The 25,312-nt window shown below is 30.9% G+C and overlaps 1 protein-coding gene across 1 annotated transcript in view; it reads right to left on the bottom strand.

Annotated features, from left to right (window-relative positions):
* Positions 1 to 836: 836 nt before the first annotated feature.
* LOC105848251 (melanopsin-B) overlaps positions 837 to 25,312 on the bottom strand; it is a 34,781-nt gene continuing 10,305 nt past the window's right edge. The window contains exon 2 of the mRNA XM_065791580.1: positions 837 to 2,010. Within this exon, the coding sequence (XP_065647652.1) occupies positions 949 to 1,860 (912 nt within the window). The 5' untranslated portion in view covers positions 1,861 to 2,010 and the 3' untranslated portion in view covers positions 837 to 948. The remainder of the gene's footprint in view (positions 2,011 to 25,312) is intronic.

Here is a 25,312-nt window from a genome sequence, read left to right as displayed (position 1 = left end):
AATCGCTTTAAATGATAAAGATTTTTTAACTTTTTTAAATGGACTTTTAAAAAAATATTTACTTGGGTCTTAAATAAATTTTTTTGTAACAGCTTTGAATTCATATTCATTATAATCTTTATTAATTTCTATTAGTAATATTTATTATAATCTATACTGGTTTTATCCCTATCCTTCTATGTATATATATCTATTTACATCATAGTATTATGTTTTTTATTATTTATTTCATTTCTTCATAAATATCAAAAGAACTGTACAAACATGACGAGTTACGTTAAATTTACACCCATCTTAGAACTTGATGGCACATTTTTAACACATCATAAGGAATAAGGTAAATATATTTTAAAAATGTAAAAACACGTTTAATAAGCCAATTGACGTTAAAAGTTAAAATAACATTAAAGCAAAAGTGATAATCTCAAGCCTAGGAACTTAAACTTAGGGGCCAAGCATAAATTTATAAAATTGAAAAAGAAGACTGAACATTAGATAATGAAGCGGTATGTTATACCCGGACTTAAAGGTAAATGTAAACAAGTTTCAGCTACTATCCTCAAAGTTTAATCGATAAAGGGTAACTATCCTCAAAGTTTAATCGATAAAAAAAACTGATTTCAACAAACATTTTTTTTTTTTTTTTTTTAGGTGCCCCCAAGAAGTCCTAAAAGGTCTTGTCACAGAGCACCGCGGAGGTGCATTTAACCAGGAAGTTCACGCCTCCTTCCTTACCGAGACGCGAAAATATGTCCAGAACTCGTCTCGAGCCTGGATCTCCTGCTTGTAAAGCAAGCTCTTATCACTGCGCCACGGCCGCACAACATACATCTAACTTAACTTTTTTTTTGTCATTCAAAGTAATAAACGTATACAATTTTATTCAAAATCGTTAAATCTTTTAAAATCACAAGTTGATTTTGGTTAAAAATGTTATTAATTGCCAACCTAACTGTTTTCTTGACTTTTTCTTATGAAAAATTTGGTTGTTTTAAACCTTTTATTCAAAAAGCATTTTTTAAATAAACCATCCTTCCAATAATATATAAATGGATTTACTAATGCAGACATCTTTCCGAAAAAAGCTGCCACATGAAGAAGCCACTTTGGTATTTTCAATGAGGTAAAAGCTGAGAAACAACCAACTGTTGCGTATGGTGTCCAGCACACTACAAATGAAAGCACCATTATTATAAATGATAAAAACGTCTTTTTTTCTTTCTCTTTATACCGTTTTGTTTCAACATTTTCTTTACCGTATGTCACGCAAAAATATTTGTACTTTGTATTAATCACGCGAGCTGTAAATAAACAAGATGCCAAAATTGATATAATAGGAATAAAAAACCCAAAGGCCATCAATATGATTAAATAAAGCTTTTCCACACCTGTTTTGGGTGCAAAATTGATAGAACATCTAGCACGCGTATTTTCTACTGTATACGAGGAAAATCCCAGAAGTGGCATAACAGCCCAAATGAAACCATAAATCCATGAGGCAATTCCAATTCTTATAAACAGTTTTTTATAATTAATTTGATTACTATGAAAGCATGTGCCTAGCAACACCATTCTTGAAATAGCCATTGCAGAGAGCATTGCAATTGTTGTAAACGAAGGAAAAGCAATAAAGAAGGCAGACAATTTGCACAACGTCGTAGCTTTTTGCATATTTGCATCAAAAAATAATGCTGGTATATATCCAGCGATGCTTTGTAATAAATCACTAACAGATAAGTTAATACACAAGATAACGTAGTTATTTTTTTTTTGCTTCTTGTATAAAAAATATAAAGAAACGCTATTAGTAAGAACAGCAATTGATGTAATTATAAGCAAAGTAATTTTAACTGCATCCATCGTTTTCTAGACTGCATCCATCGTTTTCTAGACTGCACTCATTATTTTCTAAGCCGTATCCGTCTTTAAACAGCATCTAACATTAAACTGCGTTTATTAATATTTAAACTGTATTCGCTTTTCTTCAAACTGTAAATACTTTTTAAAATTCTTTCAGGATTTTAAATAAAAATATTATTTTAAAGTTCAATAAATGTAAATAGTGTTTTGCATACAAAGAATGATACATAATAATCAATAATTATTAAATTACTTTTGTTTGTATAATATTGCTTGCATAATTTTATAAGTGGAAGTTAATATTATTGCTGTCTGTTAATATTACCGAAGTATATAAAACCTATTAATTTAGTATTGCAATTGTATTAAGTGAATAATAAAAAGTGACTCCGCCTTATTTTATCTTCAACTCTTTGTAAAAATGAACATTTATTTAAAAAAAAATTGTTATAAACATTCTACATACTAGTAATGCTACAAAAACAAAATTTTCTTATTCTATTCTTTAAATAAAACATGCATAAATTCTTTGTAAAAATTAAACACAGAGTGTTGTAATTAATTAAGTTAGTAATTAGTAGTTAAATTTAAATAAGAAAAACAAATTTTCTTTGTTGTTTTTATTTAAATTTAACTACTAATTACTAACTTAATTAATTACGACTAATTACGACTAGTCGTCTCGTTTGAGCTATACACTAATTTTCAAAAAAGTTTGTTTTGATAATTTTTCAATAACGTTGTGAAAAAGCAAAGCTAATTGCGTATTCGCCATTTCTTCTGTTTTTTCTTTTTTTTTAATTTTTCTTTTTTTTTTTTTGGTTATTAGGGTGCTTCAAGAAGATCTCACAAGTCTTTTCACAGAGCACCATGAAAGTGCATTTAACGAGGAAGTTCATGCCGTCTTTCTTTTTGGTGCCACGATATCGCTAGAGTAGGGATCGAACTTGGATCATTTGATTTTAGTTCAAATCACGTTGCGTCACAGCTGCACAGTTTTACGTATAAAAGTAATTGATTGTTCTTTCAACTTTTTTTGTTATTGTTGTTAATTTTTTAAAATGCTAAGCTTTGTAATATCGAAGTAACCTCATTTTGTTAAAATTTACTAATAAATCAAAGTTAAAACGTCCGTTTAAAAATTACTTTTTTTGTTATTATAGAGAATTAAACAGTTTAAAAGTGTATAAGTGTTTGTATTGTAAAACTGTAATATTATGAAAAATGATCTATATAATAAAAGCATATTAAATAATTTAATTAAAGTTATTGTTTAGATCAAATTATTTAAAGATAGTATATACTATTGCGTAATTGCTATTCTTTTACTTTATCTGAATCTTTGAAATTGTAAAATATTTATCATTATTCTTGCCAAATTTCTTTAATATTATATAAAAATAAATAATTATACATAAAAACCGGCTTATTTTTCCTAGAAAAGCAATACGTAGTAAGTATTGTATTTTAAGGGTAATGGAAACGAAAGGGACTTAAAGTTATTAAAAAACCTTTATTTGAGAATATAGTTATTTTTAATATTAGCTGTAGACACGCCGATTACAAAAAGTTTATAACTTTTTTTGCGTCATGCTTGACGTGATTGAAAATGTCGGCGCTACATTGACCCTTAAAGCACTTGAAGATAATCTAAAAAACATTACACGTTTTAATAGGTGTTGTTAGGTACTTTAAGTGTAATTGTTTACATGCATATTTACTTCTTATTTACGAGTTTATGTAATTTTAAGTTTTTCAAAAATTTTCTATTTATTTTTATAAACATTCAAGTAAATGACAGTGATATAAATATCTGAAAAATAAATTTAAAATAAAAAAATACACAAGTATTTAATTGTTTAGACAGAATGCTCCCAAAAACTTTTGAAGTCGTGAACCGTTTTTAAGAAAATCTAAATTCTCAATAAAAACATAAATCTCATAGGAAACATTAAATAAACATGCATAAATTAAACTTAATACTAATACTTTACCCATAAAAACATTTATTTTTTTTGAAAACTATGATTTTTGAAACATTATGAAAACTTAAAGATTTAAATGCATAAATACTAAAGAGATATTATTCACATTTGAATCAATTTTTGTTAAAAGAACGTCAAATTGAGTTTAATATGGTTTTATTTTGTTTGAAGATAGACACAATAGTTTGTTTTAAAAGGAAATTTATATTCATTACGACACAGTAAACTAGCAAATATTATAGTTTCTGTTAAAGAGGCGTAAGTCAGTACTTGTTTTTGTTAAAAGGTTATGAGTCAGCCAGATGAACCTAGGGTGTTAAGATGTGTGATACAAACCTAGGTCTAAACAGGTGAATCTAGGTCTTAACAAGTGGTATTGTGTGGTTTGAACCAAGGTCCAAACAGATGAACTTAGAGTTGGTACCTGCCTGTTTAACGAGGAATTTTTTTTTTTTTTACGGTTTGGCATTAGTCATCTGCCAGCTTACCATTACTTTTCTGATTGTTGCATCATACACGTGGATTTTTATTTTACACATCAATTTTATGTGTAAAATAAAAGGTTTATTATTCCTCTTCCTATTCATGTTTAAATAGTGAAATGAGTGTAAATATAAGAGTTAGAATGATGAAAAGTTAACAAACTTTGTTTGTTGCTGTACAAATTTTATTACTGCTGTTAATAATTTTATCGCCTTAAATGAAGTATAACACAAAACAGAAATAGCGGCTTTACAAATTTGCCCGCATTAATGGCAGAAAACAAAGCGGAGACATTTAGTTTTAAGAAAATACCTCATAGAATCATAATATACACAGTTAATGGATTTTTAACATAGTTCGGTGTATCAAAACTACTGTGGCTGTACAGTGACAGACATTCACAAAACTACAATGGCTTTGCAAACGGTAAACGACTTTTACTTTTTAAAGAAAAAAAAACAAAAATTATAAGTATATACTGATTTCAACATTGTGGAGCAACTTAGATTAGTTTTTATGTGTTAAAAATGTTTTTTCGGAAAAAAACTCGTATGGCATCCCCTCCCCACTCTAACCGCTTACTCGCTATTTTGAAAGATATGTATGCATCAATATCTCCAACAATGACAATTGGACTACAAATGAAAGACGCATATCCATTCTTAATAAAGAAATAGATGACATCGTGTTTTCCTAACTTGTCTATACTCTACAAAATTGACTCGAATCCTTTTACACCTGCTTATGATGAGAGATATTTTAGTTCACTGAAAGATTATCAAACGTTATCTACGAACAACAATGACAAAATAGTGTCTTTTTGGATTGACGTTTATTTTAATCGAATGTGAGGTTGGTGAGAGCACAGACTTTGAATTATCAATAAATCGTTTTACTTAAAGCAAGCGGGCACAGGCATTCATAGGACGTCTATACAACGTTTTATAGTCGTCAGAAGTCCGTATCATGTTCTTAAGACGTCTTAAAACTTGCATAAACTAGCAGGAAACTAATTTTTTTTCTTAATGCTTGCTCTCCGTAATATGTATAGTGTAAATATATTTTTAAATAACCAAACCATTTCAACAATATTAAATCTTTTTTTCTTTTTTTTTTTTAAACCATAGTTGTTGATCAACGTTTAAGGTGGATTTATAAATCATTTGAATTCTTAAATTTGTAATTTGCTGTCAGCGTTTTATACATAAACAAAAGCTTTAAAAAAAGAGTTAAATTATATAATTTAACTCCTTAACTAAAGTTAAAGAGTTAAATTATATATATTAAGCTAGAAATTGAGAAATATGTTCTGCCGTAGCATCAAATATAAAGCATAAAAATAAAATATTTTGACCGAATGCAAGAATATCCTGACGAACTACACAACTTCAATGCTCTATAACTTGAAGTCAAGATAAGATATTGAAATTTTTTTTTTCAGCTACCTCATACACTATTAGTTAATAAAAATAAAAGAGTTATTTTATTTATTTTTTTTCAATTTCAAATACGGCAAGGTTACTTTTGGTGAAGAGGTTACTTTTGGTGAAGAATTTAATGGAGATTCCCAATCTGGAAAAATTTTTAAAAACAATGTCTTGCTGGAGGAGTCAGCGTTATTTTAAACGGAAAAATAACTAAAATGTGACTAATTGTATGTAAATTTTAATTAAGATATCAATGTTATATAATATGCATTATAAAATGAATAGTATATAATATATGTTATAACAAAAGTGTTAGACTTACTATTAATTTTAGAAAAGACAGCGCACCCGACAATAACATTCACTGTCTAAAATATGAAAAAATCTAATTTTTCTAAAAGCAATCTTAACAAAAGTCCCCATTATGTGTTTATTTTTTTGACATTTTAACAAGATATAGTATTTTCATAAAGCTCAACATAGTTTATATTGAGTTTATCAAATAATTTAAAAAATTTTTCTAGATATAATTTTTTCTCTTTAATTATTCATACATTAGTCATTTTTTCGTTGAAAATTAAGCGTTTCCCCCAGCAAGACACATTTTATTTTTATTTATTTTTTCAGATTCAGATTCCCTATATAATTCCCCACAAAAATGAACTCCCTTATTTTTAAAGTTTGATAAAAACAGGAAAAAAACAACACACTTTACCGTAACATTCTTTGTATATGATATAAATATGAAAAAAGTGCCTGATTTTTGTAAAAATACTCTTCACAAAAACTCCTTTTCTGTGTTTATTTTTATGAGTTTTGAACCAAATAATCAGTTCTCTTAAAGTTCAACATAACAATTATTGAGTTAATCAAAAATTAAATTTTTTTTTTTTTAATTATAGTTTTGCCCTGTTAATTAGTCACATTTTAGTCATTTTCCCGCTCAAAACAACGCTGACCCACCCAGCAAGACATTGTTTAAAAATTTTTTTTTTTTGTCAATTCAGAATCTCCATGAAATTCTTCAGCAAAAGTAACCTAGCCGTTTTTGAAATAAAAAAAAAATCGACAAGTCCTACTCAGCTAGCACACATACGTTGATTAAACGTTAGAACAATGTTGTGCGTTGCGTTGGCCCAGCATTGACCGCCAACGTTGTTTTTATATCATTTTGGTTATAAATGCGATGTCGCCAACAACCAAGTCGACATTGTGTAATGTTTTACGTTGATTCAACGATGTACTTTACGTTTGCACAACTTTAAATTTAACTTTTATCAAAATTTAACTAGTTTGTATTTAGCTAAGCATATACACCTAAAATATTATATAGTTAAACACATACATATTTATATATATGTATTTATATTAGGTATGATACATGATTATATTATATATGTTATATTATATATGTATTTATACATACATATTTCCGCCATTTTGACGATTGATTGGTACTGTGGTTTATCCTACTCCGGCTAATTGCCATATAGAGGCCACATTACCAAGGACCGCAAAGACAAGTTTGGCACCAAAAGGAGCGTCATAACCCGCTCTACGGACCAAGAGATTTTAGGAAGAACGAAGACACGTTAGAGTGAAAGATAGAAGTAGTCGATTTAGAAAGATAGCATAAAGACAGCGGACAGGATTGCACGCGGTGTAAGAAGGTGCAAAATTAGTTCGCGAATTAATTTTTAATTAATACGTAACATCATATTGTTGTTTATTTCTCTCCTCCGGCTTCTGCCTTGAAGAGATATTAATAATGAATACAATGGCATTAATTACAAGACGGTCCACTGTTCCACTACTAAGTCACATATAAAACTCACAAGAGTTAAATACTTAATATAAAATAATGAAGACCTCACATACACAAAAAAAAAGAAACGAAAATGAAATAAAATCAAAAAACAAAACAAAACAAAAAACAACAAGAAAAACATGAAAAGCAAGATTCGAAAATAATCGAAAAAGTTCCAAAAATAATCTGGGCATTTTAGTTTAGAAAAAGATTGTTTATATCTATTTTAATTTTGTTATCTTCGCTCCAGATTTTTTCACATTGTAAAAGAAAAAACTCTTTACTGTTTGATATTTTTGAAATTTCGAATTCTTCATACAAAATCTTTTTGATTGAATTCCTATAACAAACTCACTTTAGCAAACATCGACTTTTCATGGAACGACCTCATTCTATTACAATATAATTTATATAAAAGTTCGTTAAGAAGTAAATTTCCAATATAAAAACTATTTACAGGTGTTAAAGGAAAAAGTAAAGTTTTGAATGTATTTCTAAGAGGTGGATGATGTGGATAGATTTTATGAATAAGAGCGAGTGTGTATTTTATGAGTGGTTGTGCTTTTTCACATCTAAACATCATATGGGGAAGGTTTTCCGTTTTTTTCATACATTGAGGGCAGAGATCGTCTGTTACAAAGCCTCTTTTTTTAAAAATCGAGTTGGTTGGAATTGCAAAGTGTATTAGTTTGTATTTAATTTCGTCTGCTTTATTGTTGATGTTACTTTTGTGGATGTAGTTAAATAATTGGGACCAGTCTTTTGTTGTTATGTTTCTCATGCTATGTTTATAGTAGTCTGCCCATCTGTAAAATTTTCCTGTTAGGTTTATTTCTGCATCATTTTTGGAGATAGTGTATACATTTTTTGGTTTGAGGTTTATAAATTTGAGAGAGGGTGAGTTTTTTAGATAAATAGATGTTAGTGCTTTGTTGTGGTCGTAATTTTGGCTTTGAGAATTTATGAGGTGTTTCCATTTCGGTGGGAGTGAATTTATTATTTTTGTTAGAAGGTGTTGCTTTATACCGAGGAGTTGACTCTCTAGAAAGCCGTTAGCAAATACTTTTGAAATGTCGCCTATCTTGATTATGCTGTTGTTTGTGGATTCTGGTGATGGTTTAAGGATTTTACGCTCGTGTCTTATATATGGATTGTAGAATATGGGTTGGTTTAGTATTTCCTCGATGGTAAGATTTTTGTGGTTGTTAAATTTTCTATAGAGATGACTCCACGTTTTTATTGTTTGACGGTAGTAGGGGGGTAGAGTTTTTAATGAGTTTGAAGAATGCGTGGTGAGAAATATAAGATTTCCTTGATTTGCATGTCGGTAATTATTAAAAATATGAAGGGCTGAATCTTTCCACGCTCCCTGTTTGCTGTCATCAAAATATTTGGAAATCCAACTTAGTTGAATCGATTGCAGTTTTTTTTTCACGTCGATAATGTTTAAACCGCCTTTATTGATAGGGAGTTTGGAAATTTGTTTAGGTGTTTTTATGGAGCTATTATTCCAAAGGAAGTTGTCGATTTTTCGTTCTAATAGTTTTATGGTTTTGTCACATGGTATAGGTAGGGTGAAAGCAAGATGCCATAGGCCACTTAGTAGTGTTTGGTTGATTATTAGAGCTTTTCCTTTAATCGATAATTTAAATCTTTCCCACTTTTCTATCTTTTTGTCCAATTTTTCTATGCTTTCGTTCCATTGTCGGTTGATATATTGATTAGAGTTAGAGAAGTTAACACCTAGACTCTTAAGAGTAGTATCATGCCATACGAAATTTAGAAAACTGTCTTTTATTATAGATCTGTTTCGTCCAAGCCACAGACCTTGGCATTTGGAAATGTTCAACTTTGTTCCTGTACCTCGTTTGTATATGTTTAGAGCGTTGCCTAAAGCTATTATTGAGTTGTCAGTCGATAGGAAAAAGACAGTGTCATCCGCATACTGTTGCAGTTTAGTTTCTTTATTGTCGATTGTGATTCCTTTAATTTCTGGATTTCTCCTAATAAATCCTGCAAAAACCTCTGCCTGAATTATATATAGTATCATGGAAAGGGGACATCCTTGCCTAACTCCTCTGTATATATTTATTTTGTTTGATAAATAACCGTTTATTTTAAGATATGCACTGATGTCATAATATAATGTTTTAATTACATTGATAAAGACAACACTAAAACCAAATTTAAATAAGCAGTCATATAAAAAATTCCTGTCCACACGGTCAAACGCTTTTATTTGGTCTATTGACACAATGGAGGCATCTAAATTAATTTTGTTAGCTATATAAATTATGTCTCTTGTATATGCAAGATTTTGATATATCGTTCTGTGGGGAACACTTGCTGTTTGGTTTTCGTGTATGATTGTTGGGAGTATTTTTGTTAGTCGGTTTGCTATGATTTTGGTGAGTATTTTGTAATCTGTGTTTAATAGAGATATCGGTCTCCAATTGGAAATGTCAGTTTTTTCGCCTTTTTTAAATAAACATGTTATGATGGCTTGTTTTTGTGTTTCCGACATCTCGTGTTTTTTTATGATATCATTTAGAATATTAACTAAAATTTTACCAATAGTATCAAAGTTTGATTTGTAAAATTCGACTGTTAAACCATCATTCCCGGGTGATTTGTTATTTTTCATATTCGTTAATGCGTTTTTGACTTCAGATAATGTTATTGGTTCGTCCAATGATCGTTGTTGTTGTTTAGATATTTTTTTAATATCCGAATTATCAAGTATGAATTTTTGGAGTGTGATATCATTTTTAGTGTCTTTGTATAGTTTTTGGTAGAAATGTTCAAAAGCTTTAGTGATGTCTTTGGTGTTACTTTTTTCAATTCCGTCTTTGTCTTTTATTAATGTTATGACTTGTTTAGGAACTTTTGATTTTTCCAGATGGAAGAAGAATTTGCTCGATTTTTCACCCTCTGTTCGCCATTTAACCTTTGCTCGGATTTCAGCACCTTTGGCTCTATTTTTCTCATACATTTCAAGTTTTGTTTTTAATGCATCACTCAAGTTTTTCATTTTTGGGTTGTTATGGGCTTTTTTTAACGAGTTTTTTAATTGGTTTTTTAGTCTGTATTCTTGAATTCGAGTTACTTTAGCTTCCGTTTTGCTGAATTTTTGTGAAAATATTTTTATTTGTTTTTCTAGATGGTCCTAGTCAGTAGTTGTATTTTTGGATTGATCAATTATAGAGGCGTGTGTTTTAATAATTTGGGAAATGTTTTCAATGTATTCTATTTTTTTTAAATTTTTATTATTTAAAATCCAAATTTCTTTTCCAATATCAATGTTCTTTATAGAAATCGCCGCACATATGGCATTGTGATGATCAGTAAATGTCATTGGTTCGTGTTTAATGGAGGTAAATTGGCGCATGTGTTTACTTATATATATCCTGTCAAGTCGAGAAAATGTTATGTTGTTTGTTGATTTATAGGTGTATTCTTGGGCATGTGGATTAAAAATACGCCAAGTTTCTTCGATGTTTAAAGTTTTTAATAAAGTTTTAAAATCATTTGTTGACAAACATTTTTTTCTGTTTATTTGTGGATATCGATCAATATCATCTAGGACCATATTAAAATCACCTCCAAATATGATAGACATATTATTTAAATTTTTTGTTTTGATTGTTTTTGTTATTTCTTTAAATAAATTTTTCCTTTTGATTTGGTCAGCATAACTTGAACCGGATTTTCCGTAAACATTTATTATTAAAAAACTGTGATAATCGTTTCCTACAAGTACGTAATTAAAGTGACTTTCGTGGTCTTCGTAATGGTCAATTATTTTTAGATTATGCTTTATTTTATTAATTAATGTTATAGTACCTCCTGTGTGTGACGTACTGTTAGAATAGTAGCCAGGATTATTCCAAAGTTTTATAAAATTTTCTGCGTTTTGTGCATTAAGGTGCGTTTCTTGCAATAAGAAAAAATCAAAGTTCATTTTTTTTAATTTTTCTATAATTATGTTTTGCTTGTTTATGTCAGCAATTATGTCCACAAATATTTACGGAGAATATTTTAACGGTTTCTATTTTTGTTTTATTACGTTTTATGATATGTTTGTGGTTTGCGGTGATATAATTATTGGTATGACAGTAAGAGTAATTAAATGCGTAAAGGAATGGAATGTCAGATGTTTTACATTTACAAAAAGTTTTCTCGTAAAAAATAAAATAAAAAGATTAAACCAGATAAATTAGAGAAAAAAATAACAATGACATACGACTAATTTTTTTTTTTTTTTTTTTTTCTTTTATTACAAAATAATAAATATTTACAATTTTTTACAACATTAACTAAGTTTTTATGTTTTTACAATATATGGTATTACAAAGCTAGCGTAAATATATACATTTTTTGTTTTTTTAAATTTTATTACATTATTTTTGAATTTTTAATTTTTTTTATTTTTTTGTGTTTTTTGATTTTATATTTTTTTGTGTTTTTTGGTTTAATATTTTTTTGTATTTTTTTGTTTTTAATTTTTTTTGCCGTTGTGCGGAAAGAAATCAAGAGTTTAGATTAGGTAAAAAGAGAGAAGAAATTTCAAATTAGGTTAAGGAGACGTTCATAAGGAAAAAGAAAGATTTATATCTAAAAAAATTAAAAAAGGGATTACAGGACTTTTACATAAACATTACGTTACGAACACTATAGATAAAAAAATTAATGTGCTAAAATAATATTTCATATATTAAGGTCTGTGATTTGCTAATTTTATATAATAATAAGTTTGTTGTATAACATAAAAAAATTGCAAGAGGGAAGAAAGTCTTTACTAAACATACCACGAGCCGTTGTTTTATTTCAGCTCATATGTTTAGTTTCAGACTTCCATTCTCTACTTGACAGAAAACATTTTTTATACAAAAATACTCACAGAAAATGTCCGCGGTGTTTCTGCGGACATGATAATTATATTTTAAGGTAATAATATGCCTGATGTTCCTGATTATTACCCTGATCACTGCCATTGGGTCAATTTTTTTGTTACTAAACATGTGGTGGCATCTACTGTTCCATATTGCACTCATGATGGTTTGAGTGAGTGTCAACAGCAGCTGCGAAGTGGGGCTTTTCTCCGATAAACTCGCTGCTTCAATCGAGAAAATCGAATTTATCGGAGAAAAGTTGTTTCGGGATGTCAAGGAGTTATATACATGTTTAAAATATTCCCAAATTTCGACAGAAGGAGGACAGAAGGCAAAGATATGCATATTGTTCTCGATTTTACAACAAGTTTTGCATTTGTTATTTTTGACGATCTGCTGCCTTGTGCTTTTGGCTAGCAAGGCCGCAGAAGGTAAACTGTTGTGTAAGAAATGAAAGAGGATGTTTTGAGTCGGTCCGCATGCGTGGGAGGTGAAGTTTTTTTCCAAATTTGGGTCCACGGCATTGTTGTTTTTGTTGAACTGTTCCAAAACAGTTCTGCTGGCACGACTGTCTTTTTGTTTTTTGCCACTTCTAAGTAAAAATTTTTTGTTGTTTTTAGGGGGATGTTAAAAAGGGACCCGTTTTTGCCTAATATTTCTATTGTTGTTTTGTAACACTGAGACGTTTTGTTGTCCCAGTGTTTCGGAAAATTGTTCTGCTTTAAAAAGTTCCAGCTTTGGTTTTGGTTCGTAAATTTTATAAGTGAACTCGCCAACCAATACTTTGAAAAGTAGTAATAATCGTGAGCTTTGTCCTCTTCGCATTCTTTCAGTTGAAAGAGTGTTTTGAGGCGAAGTGCAAGACTTTGCTCCTTCGGTGATAAAATTCCGAGACCCCCGCTTTTGACGGGTAAGAAAAGTGTCTCTCTCTTGACCGGATTGTAATTGGTCTTTTGCCACAGATTTTCGAAAATGGCTCTGTGCAGACGTTCTATTACCCATTCGGGAACGGGCAGCACGTTTGCCAGAAACCATACTTTTGACATTGCTAACGTATTTATCAACATAGTTTTTTCCCTAAGTGACAAAGTACGTAGTCCCAGAAACTTGAGTTTTTTCTCTATTTTGTTTAGAGTTACTAACCAGTTGAAATTGGTAGTATCGCTCAGTCTGGTGTAAAAAGTAACACCTAAAATTTTGAAACCGGTGTTGTTGTTCCACTCTATGCCGTCCAATTCCGGGTACATTTTGGGATCAAAGCCCCCAAGGGCGAGACCCTTGGTTTTTGAGGCATTGATCACTGAACCACTTGCTTTTTCAAACAGTTTTACTTTTTCGAAGAAACAACGGACTGATTTTACGTCCCTGGCAAAAAAGTTCGAATCGTCTGCGTACTGCTGTATTTTAAGGGGTTTAGGTGTACCTGGTAGCGGGAAACCCTCTATTCTGCCATCTGCTCTGATCACCAAAGCGAGAGCTTCGGCGACAAAAACATACAGCAAGAGAGAGAGGGGATCACCCTGTCTAACTCCCCTTTCCGTAGGGAAGGAGGCTGACAGGAAACCGCAATTCAGAACAGATGCCGAAACTTCTGAATATAAGGTGTTAACAAAAGATACAAAATTTTCTCCGAGATTGAATTTTCGGAGAATCAGAAGCAGAAACGCACGATCGACTTTATCAAACGCCTTTTCTTGGTCTATTGACAAAATGAAACTAGGTAGATTTTTAAATTGCGCGTAATCTATAAGATCACGGACTAAATGTAAATTTGAGAATATTGTTCTACCTGGGATTCCGCAAGTTTGATTTGGTTCTATAATTTTCCCCATTACTTTTGCAAGTCTTAGGGCCAGCGCTTTTGTGATTATTTTGTAATCAGCGCCGATTAGGGATATGGGCCTCCAATTTTTGCATTCGGTAAGATCTCCTTGTTTGGGGATCAGTGAAATAATAGATTTTTTCATAGAGTGGCTGGTGTTTTTTTCTACGAAAAGTATTTCGTAGGCAAGTTCTTCAAAATCTTTTTCTAAAATGTGCCAAAAGGTTTTATAAAATTCAGCTGGAAGTCCGTCAAAGCCCGGAGATTTTCCGTTTTCAAATTTAAAAAGGGCTTCTTTTAGTTCGGCGACGGACAGGCGGGTGTTTAAAAATTGATTTTCATCATCACTTAAACGTTTAGTGATGTGTGACAAGACATAGTTTTGGCTGTCTTTGCATAAACTAGTTTTGGTGTAAATGTTTTTGTAATATGAAACTAGGGAGTTTTGTATTTCACCAGGTTCACTCGTCAATGTGCCGTCATTCTTGCGAATTTCGGTAATTGACTTGTTCCGCTGTCGAGTTTTTTCCCAATTATACAAAAATTTGGAAGGTTTTTCTCCTTCTTCGATTAGTTTTTGTTTCGTGCGAATAAACGCTCCGGGAAACTGGAGCAAGAAAAGAGCATCGCGTTTTTCTTTGATGCTATCTAAATTCGGGTTAGCGTTTTGTCGCTCCCGTTGGATTTCGTTTTCAATCCTTTTGATATTTTTTTTGTTTTTCGCACTTTCCTGTATCGATATGTGTTGTAATTCAGCCCTAACAAAAAGTTTGCAGTCGTCCCACCATTTTAAAATTGACGTTTTGGACCGTTTTCTTGTTTGCCAATCTCGAATTAAGAGCTCAATTTTTTGCCTATGTACCTCTATTTCCAAAAGGGAGCAGTTTAATTTCCAGTATCCTGGTCCTCTCCTGGTTTTACTAAAATTGACAGTTGTTGACACGAACTCGTGGTCGGAAAAAGGGTTGGTGAGAATTTTGTTGTATGTTGTTTTTTTAGCGACTTTATCATGGCAGTAGAATCTGTCGAGTCTACATTTGACCGTCTGATTGCGCCATGTGAGTTCTCTTTTGTTGGGAAATTTGTAACGATAAACATCTACGAGGTTATACTTACCTTGGAGGACCCCGAGTTCAGCAATGCCGTAGGTGTGATATTTAGCGTTGTTTGTGCCCTCTGTGTCAAGAGGCAGGCTTTCGAACATGTTGAAATCCCCGACTATCAGGACGGGTAATCCTGTGTCCTGCAAGAAATCTCCAAGGTCGCCAAAAAAGAGGCGCCTTTCTCTCGGCACATTGGGCGCGTAAATATTCAGCACCTGCATTTCGTGTTCATCAATTTTTATCATGACATTTAATATTCTTCCGTTGTTGTCCCTTTTTAGTTCGTGCAAAGACACATTGGATTTGGAGAGTATCGCCACCCCACAACAGTTATGACTCGGACCTGAGTTCCAAATAGACTCGCCAGTCCATTCGTCACTCCACTGTTTAATAGTGGACAGTCCGGATTTTGTTTCCTGAAGGAGGATAAGATCGAAGGTGGATTTTTTGAGAAACCCAAAAAAATTATTGCGTTTTTCTTGATCGTTTAGACCATTTATGTTGCACGTTAAAATATTAATAGCCATGATGGAGAGGATCAGGTTTCCTAATTTGAAAACTCGTGTACCTTAAACATGAATATAATAATTTTACAACCTGACATAAAAAACACAAACATAAAAACCTTAACCCCTATAACATTTTAAAGTTATGTTATGTCTTAATCGGTTACAATTGGTAACAAGGTTACATTCTCTAACTTTTAATTAAATATTAAGTAAATAAACTTGATAATGCAGTAAATGTTTGTTTTATATTGCCGTGTTGCTAAAAATCATCTTTTATTTTATTTTTATTGTAAAATAGCTTCGTCTCAATTGGTTACTTTGTCACGAAAAAAAAAAAATTCTCAATTCGCAACGTTACGTCTCAATTAGTTTTCTTTTTAACTATATAAAGTGTAACCAAATAAGACGTAACATAACGTTACTAAATATAGATTCGAGACGTAACCAAACTACGTGACGTAAATGGATTTTCTTAACGTTACATTATGTCTTAATTCCCCTATCCCCTATAACATTTTCAGGTTACATTACGTATTGTAACGTAAACAAGATTCGTTACGTTACGTGCAAAATGTCCGTTATTTTTACGTAACCGAGACGAAAGATTTTACGTAACGATACGTAAAATTGTAACGTAACAATACGTGCAAAATGTCCGTTATTTTTACGTAACCGAGACGTAAGATTTTACGTAATGATACGTAACATTGTAACGTAACGTTACGTGCAAAAGTATAATTTTTACGTATCCGAGATGTAACGAATAGCGTATTAATACGTAACATTTTGACCTAATAAAACGGGATCATGATCACCAGTGGCGACTTTCATATTAGCGATATTTAATTGTTATCTAGTATGCGATTGAACACCTAATTATAGGCCTAAAATATTGCTGCAAGATACTCTTACAGCCTATATATATATAGGCATTAAAGAACGAACTATCGTCTAGAGAGTAAGGCTTAGACTAATGCCAGTCACACAATGTATAAATACTTAAACACTTATTACACTTAAAAGCTTATAACAAATTTTAAATAACTAAATATATCCTCGTAATAAATGATAGTAACACAAACCTTACCATTGTATATTTTAATCATCATAATTAGACTTAAAAATTGTCTAAATTGACATTATATACACGTTTTTGCTTGTGGGGTAATAAAAACAAAAGAAGTGTTACGCTGTTTAAATAAAAAAAATTTAAAAACGTTTTATTTATATTAAAAGTTTTAACGTAATTAGATTTAAAATATTGTAATTAACATTAATAATAAGTCGTTTATGTGTTGTGTATATATACATATATATATATATATATATATATATATATATATATATATATATATATATATATATATATATATATATATATATATATATATATATATAAATATATATATATATATATATATATATATATATATATATATATATATATATATATATATATATATATATATATATATATATATATATATATATATATATATATATATATATATATATACGGACCCGTAACGTGAAAATTTTTAGAAAAAAGGCAGATTATAATAGTAAATATAAATTTTTCTTAATTTTACATTTAAAAGTTAATTTTACATTTAAAATAAAGAGAATATGCAAATAAAGGGGGATTGATCGCACCTGATTACCCTCCTCCCTCCTCTTCATATATATTTCAAATTTCATATAAAATTTATTGATGGCGATCAGAAAAAAGCATTTAATTCAGAAGTTTATTATAACGAAAAAAATAATTAACATAGTAATAATATAATCTGTGTACATTTTGCCTCTAACTACTGTCTTTGGTAAACGAACTATCATCGTTGCAAATATCATCAAAGGCGTTACTGTCAGAATTATCATTACCAATAGATTCAGGTGCAATACTAGCCTTCTTTGGTGCCCGACTAGGTATGCCTATTAGTCTGGCTTCTGCCTTGATTACTGCGCGTTTTGCATGCATTGGCATTCGTTTTAATTGATCCCCGAGCGCCTCTGCTACCTTATGGGAGGTTAATGCGTTTTTGCGATCTTAGCTGCAGAGAATCTTTAAAATATAAAAATAAAATCTACATCTTTAAAGGAATAGAATCGGTAAAAAAAAAAAAAAAACATTTATCCAATTATATAATTATTGAAATCACATTAGCACAACAGTAAAACTTTTTTTGACAAAATAAATAAATTTAGCGGCAAAACACCTCGAAAAATGCCCCAAATTGTCCCCAAATTATTTGACTTTGAGCGCAAGCTAAATCTCAATATTTGTAAAAAAAAAATGCTAATGTGATTATAATGGTCCAATTTCTTTTTTAGATTATTGTGTTTTCTGGTTTCTTCGTATTTGTTGTTTAAAATAAAATAAAGTTTCGCAAAATTTAGTCAAAAAAATAAAACTTTATTGCGTATTTGCCCATAGTTTTTTTTTTCCTAAACCTTTTTTTTTAACTCAAACAGCATATATGAAAAAACCGGAATACATAACAATCTAAAAAAAATTTGGGTCATTATCACATAAAAAATTTTGTTTTCAGAAAATATTTAGCGCATTTTCCGGGGTTTTTTGCTGCTTGAGCACAAGGTAAATGTCAATATTTTTAGAATTTTTTTTTTTGTAATCGTATTTTTTTCATATTTGCTCCATATTGGGTTTCTTGTGTATTTTCGTTTTATATTAAAAAATTTTTGAACACCCCTTATGCCTAGTTTAAAAGCCGAAAATTGCAAGCATAATTTTAACTATCATTGCTAATTGTATATGTATAAATGTATTTCTAATTAGGAGCCGTTCATTAAATACGTACGCTTTTATTTCAATCCTTCTTCCCCTCCCCCATTTTTAGTACCCTCCACCTCAATAAAAGAATCTACGCTTTTAACGTTCCTACTTTTTTTTTAGTTTAGTGTCTTTTTTTATAATTTTAATATACGCTTTTTTTAGTACCCTCCACCTCAATAAAAGAACCTGCGCTTTTAACGTACCTACCTTTTTTTTAGTTTAGTGTCTTCTTTCTTTTATAATTGACCCCTGATTACCCCCTCCCCCAAATCGTGTTTACGCCATTTACAGATATAAATATAAGGTACAGGCGCAATGGAGTCTTCATACATCAACTGTGTATTGTTTCATCTACCTCAAAATAATACTTTTCTACCGCATTGAAATCTAAGTTTTAATCAAAAAAGTTGCAAAAAAAACTTGACTTTTAAAAATGTTTTAATATGCCGTCTTCGGATTTAATAACGATTTACGCCGTTTATAAGACTTTAAATAAGTTTCATTTTAAATCATACCACTAGCAATCTGATTTAGCTATTTTATAAAAAACAAGAATTATTTGAGATTTTTTTTATGTAAAAAAGAATTAAGAATATATATAATAATTAAATTGGATTGCTTGTGGGTTTTATTTAACAAAGATTATTTTCTAAACTTATAAATTTAAAAGCGTGTAGATCACGTTTTATTTTGATCAAATAAAACGTGATGTAACTTTATATAATCTAAATGTGAGACGCATTTAAAATACCTATAAATTTTTTTGACGTTATGTTGCGTCTTAGTTTACACTTATTATATAAGTGTCATGGTTTTTTTTAATTAATATTTATAAGTTAAAAAAAACCATACTGGTATTTTTTTAAACTTTTAACAATATACAAAAAATTAGTTCTAATTTTTTTTTATAACAAATTTGTCACGAAAACAACGTTTCGATTCGCGAAGTTGCAACTTTGCGATTTGAATTTTTAACTTACTAAATGCAAAAATTGGAGGCCTATATCTTTAATCGGCGCTGATTACAAAATAATCACAAAAGCGCTGGCCCTAAGACTTGCAAAAGTAATGGGGAAAATTATAGAACCAAATCAAACTTGCGGAATTCCAGGTAGAAACATTTTTTCAAATTTACACCTAATACGTGATCTTATAGATTACGCCGAATTTAAAAAACTACCTAGTTTCATTTTGACAATAGATCAAGAAAAGGCGTTTGACAAAGTCGATCGCGCGTTTCTGCTGCAGATTCTCCGAAAATTCAATCTCGGAGAAAATTTCGTATCGTTCATTAACACCTTGTATTCAGATGTTTCGGCAACTGTTCTGAATTGCGGCTTCCTGTCTACCTCCTTTCTTACGGAAAGGGGAGTCAGACAGGGAGACCCACTCTCTCTTTTGCTGTACGTTTTTGTTGCTGAAGCTTTGGCTTTGGTGATCAGTGCGGATAGCAGAATAGAGGGTTTTCCTCTGCCGGGAACACGAAAACCTCTAAAACTACAGCAGTACGCAGACGATTCGAACTTTTTTGCTAAGGACGTAAAATGTGTCCGCTATTTCTTTGAAAACCTAAAACTATTCAAAAAAGCAAGTGGTTCAGTGATCAACGCCTCAAAAACCAAGGGTCTCGCTCTTGGGGGTTTTGATCCCGAAATTTACACACAATTGGACGACATAGAGTGGAACAATGACACCGGTTTCAAAATTTTAGGTGTCACATTTTACACCAGACTGAGCGATACTACCAATTTCAACTGGCAAGTAGCTCTTAACAAAACAGAGAAAAAGCTCAAGTTTCTGGGACTGCGTACTTTGTCACTTAGGGGAAAGACTAATCTGATAAATACGCTAGCAATGTCAAAAGTGTGGTTTCTAGCAAACGTTTTGCCCACTCCCGAGTGGGTAATAGAGCGTTTGCATCGAGCCATTTTCGAAAATCTGTGGCAAAAGACCAATTTCAACCCGGTCAAACGAGAGACGCTTTTCTTACCCGTCAAAAGCGGGGGTCTCGGAATTTTATCACCGAAGGAGCAAAGTCTTGCGATCCGCCTCAAAACGCTCTTTCAAATAAAAGAACGCGAAGAGGACAAAACTCACGATTCTTACTACTTTTCAAAGTATTGGGTGGCAAGTTCACTTGTTAAATATACTAAGCAAAACGAAAGCTGGAATTTTTTAAGGCAAAACACGTTTCCAAAACACTGGGACAACAAAATGTCTCAGTACTACAAAAATACAATTGATATCTTAGATAAATACGGGTCCCTCTTTAACATCCCCCTAAAATCAACAAAAAATTTTTACTTAGAAGTGGCAAAAAACAAAAAGACAGTCGTGCCAGCAGAACTTTTCTGGAACAGTTCAACGAAAACAACAATGCCGTGGACCCAAATTTGGAAAAGAAATTTTACCTCCCACGCATACGGACCGACTCAAAACATCCTCTTTCGATTTCTCCATAACAGCTTACCCTCTGCTGCCTTGCTTGCCAAAAGCACAAGGCAACAGATCGTCAAAAACAACAAATGTAAAACTTGCGGTAAAATTGAGGACAACCTGCACATCTTTGCCTACTGTCCTCCTTCTGTTACAATATGGGAATACTTTAAACATGTATATAACTCGTTGACATCCCAAAACAACTTTTCTCCAATAAATTGCATCTTCTCGATTGAGACTGCGAATTTATCGGAGAAAAACCCTACCTCGCAGCTGCTGTTGACAGTCACTCAAACCATTATGAGTGAAATATGGAACAGCAGATGCCACCATATGTATAAAAATTCAAATATTGACCCAACGGCAGTGATCAGGATAATTACCAGAAACATCAGGAATATTATTACTTTAAAATATAATTATCATGTCCGTAGAAACACCACGGACATTTTTTGTCAACTTTTTTGTATTAAAAACGTTTTTTGTGAAATAGAGAACGGGAACCTGAAACTAAACATATGAGCCAAACTAACACACTGGCTCGTAGATAGAACTAAATGTTTAGTTAAGTGTTCCCGTGTCCATTAAACATATAATTTTTTTACAACAAAATTATTGTTATTTATGATTAAACAATCACTGCCAGCCCTTAGTTATTTTTCAGATATATTTTATTATTTGCATTTTTTTTCTGTAAATTTCGTAATGTGATGATTTGTGTAAAAGTCCTGTAATTTTTTTAGTATTAATTAATAAAATCTTTCTTAACTAAATATACTTAAATAATCTTTACAAACTTCATTATCAACATTTTTCCATATTCTCGATTTCTTTCCGCACATAGGCTCAAAAAAAACAAAAAACACAAAAAAATATAAAAATAAAAATACAAAAAAATAAAAAACTTAAAAACACAAAAAAATAAAAATACAAAAAACCAAACAAAAATTAAAAAATGTATATATATATATATATATATATAAACACGACTTTGTTTTTAAAATATTGGCATAGTAATTAATGAACTTTTTAAAATAGATCAAAGCAAATTAAATGTAAAAAGCCTGTTTTTTTTCGTTTTTCTTTCTTATAATATAAAAGAGAAATATAATAAGTGTATCATAAAAATATTTATAAACGGAAAAATATATAATGTTAAACGTTTTGTAATATCATTGTAAATATGCGTATTTATTATGCAGAGATAGTAAAGAAAATTGTAAATATTTATTATTTTGTAATTAAAAAAAAAAAAAAAAAAAAAAAAAAAAAATAATTAGTACTTAGGTTTTTGTTTAAGTTTATCTGTGATTATACATTGTGTGACATGTATCAGTCTACTCCTTACTCCCTGGACGATGGTATACTATTATTAGGCTATTTTATAATAGGCTTTAAGAGTAAATTGCAGCATTAATGTAGGCCAATTATTAGTTTTTTATTGGCATACTAGATAACAATTAAATATCGCCAATATGAAAGCCGCCGCAGGTGTTCATGATCACGTCTTATTAGGTCAAAATGTTACGTATTAATACGCTATTCGTTACATCTCGGATACGTAAAAATTATACTTTTGCACGTAACGTTACGTTACAATGTTACGTATCATTACGTAGAATCTTACGTCTCGGTTACGTAAAAATAACGGACATTTTGCACGAATTGTTACGTTGCAATTTTACGTTTCGTTACGTAAAATCTTTCGTCTCGGTTACGTAAAAATAACGGACATTTTGCACGTAACGTAACGAATCTTGTTTACGTTACAATACGTAATGTAACCTGAAAATGTTATAGGGGTAACCTTATAGCACGAGTTTTCGTTTGAACTGACGTAATACGAACAATAGGATTCACTGGACCATAACATTCCACAAAAAAGCGCGAACTACAACAATACGAATTGCGACAGCTTAAGCGCTTTTTTAAAAACGTGACAAGCATAATTAATGAAGTTTAAAATAGAACGTAAAAAAAGAATTTTTGTAGAAAGAAAAAGAAATAATAGTTTAGAACAAAAAAAAGTCGAAATAATAGTCTGACTTGAGAACAAAGCTAAAAAGTAAGATAAAACGAAAAATTTTAGAGTGAAATAAACTTACGTTTTCTTTTCCGCACATGTTTGGCTTTCATAGTCCTCATCAATGAATAACAAATCGCCCTCGTCCTGATCAAATTTTTGGTCTGTTTCTTCACGTACAACCATGTCGATCTCTTCTGGTGTTTCCAAGGTCGTTGTGTCAGTTACTAAAACATTTATATTTGTTACTTTTTTGGGAGTTTCTCCCTCCGATTGTCCAAGTCTTTTTCTATTTGACTGGACAGACTTCGATAGATTTTTTATTTTTAAAGAAACTTTATTGCTTTAAGGATCAGGATTATGAATATTGGTGTCAACTCTGCAAAGGTTATCGTCTGAATTTTTAATATCTTTGTCTTCACTTTTCTTGTCTTCATTGTTGACCTCTGCAGTTTCGATATGTTTGGGTTCAGAGGGTGAGATGGTTGGGCCAGCTCTTTGAGCGTTGATTTCTGGTTGACTGATATGTTTGTATCTGAGGGTAAGCCCATCAACGTTTTGATAGCGTGGCAGTGGATTTTGAGATGGGTTTTTCCAGTTTTTTATAATAATAATTACGTTACCTGTGTAAATGTCTTCCCCTTGGACTTTAACCTTTTGCAGGTAAAAAGAGTCAAACTCGCCTCTGCCTGTCGCAAGGTGCTTTCCAAGCAAGATGAATGCGCTTTCACACCCATTTCGTAAAATACCAATTGGGATATTTTGCACGAGTACATGTACCTTACGTACAAACTTTTGTTGAAAGCTAAGTGCGCAGCCTTTGATTTCAATTTCGGTGTTCAGAAACACTTCGCCTGCCGAATTGTTTATCACCGCAAACTCGAAAAGTTTATTTGAGTAATGCCTCGTAACTCCTCAGACATTAGATAACAGATTTTTGCCAGACAAAGCAAATAAAAAGTCGTTCACGCTGATATTCAAATCTCCATATCTGCACACCAAAACATTTGCACTGTCGTTGGACGAATTAGATTTAAAAATTCCAAGTAGAGTTTTCGCTTGAGTGTTGGATGTGACTGAAGATGAAAGTGCTCCGGCATAACTTTTCGCCATCACGATGTGGTGCATATCTTATTGACAAAAGTACTGAAGTAGTTTAGATGTGTTTTTTTCCGTGGTTAGTGGTGCATGCCTTATTAACACAAATACTGAAGTAGTTTTGATGTGTTTTTTTCCGTCATACGATTAATACGTTATATCATATTGTTGTTTATTTCTCTCCTCCGGCGTATGCCTTGTAGAGATATTAATAGTGAATACAATGGCATTAATTATAAGACGGTCCACTGTTCCACTACTAAGTCACATATAAAACTCACAAGAGTTAAATACTTAATATAAAATAATGAAGACCTCACATACACAAAAAAAAAGAAACGAAAATGAAATAAAATCAAAAAACAAAACAAACAAAAAAATAAAAAACAACAAGAAAAACATAAAAAGCAAGATTCGAAAATAATCGAAAAAGTTCCAAAAATAATCTGCGCGTTTTAGTTTAGAAAAAGATTGTTGTTTATATCTATTTTAATTTTGTTATCTTCGCTCCAGATTTTTTCACATTGTAAAAGAAAAAACTCTTTACTGTTTGATATTTTTGAAATTTCGAATTCTTCATACAAAATCTTTTTGATTTTGTTTTGGAATTCCTCTAACAAACTCACTTTAGCAAACATCGACTTTTCATGGAACGACCTCATTCTATTACAATATAATTTATATAAAAGTTCGTTAAGAATTAAATTTCCAATATAAAAACTATTTACAGGTGTTAAAGGAAAAAGTAAAGTTTTGAATGTATTTCTAAGAGGTGGATGATGTGGATAGATTTTATGAATAAGAGCGAGTGTGTATTTTATGAGTGGTTGTGCTTTTTCACATCTAAACATCATATGGGGAAGGTTTTCCGTTTTTTTCATACATTGAGGGCAGAGATCGTCTGTTACAAAGCCTCTTTTTTTAAAAATCGAGTTGGTTGGAATTGCAAAGTGTATTAGTTTGTATTTAATTTCGTCTGCTTTATTGTTGATGTTACTTTTGTGGATGTAGTTAAATAATTGGGACCAGTCTTTTGTTGTTATGTTTCTCATGCTATGTTTATAGTAGTC

This window comes from Hydra vulgaris, chromosome 02 (assembly GCF_038396675.1).
Source record: "Hydra vulgaris chromosome 02, alternate assembly HydraT2T_AEP".
NCBI classification, from domain to species: domain Eukaryota; kingdom Metazoa; phylum Cnidaria; class Hydrozoa; order Anthoathecata; family Hydridae; genus Hydra; species Hydra vulgaris.
This window is presented reverse-complemented; position numbering and strand designations above follow the sequence as displayed.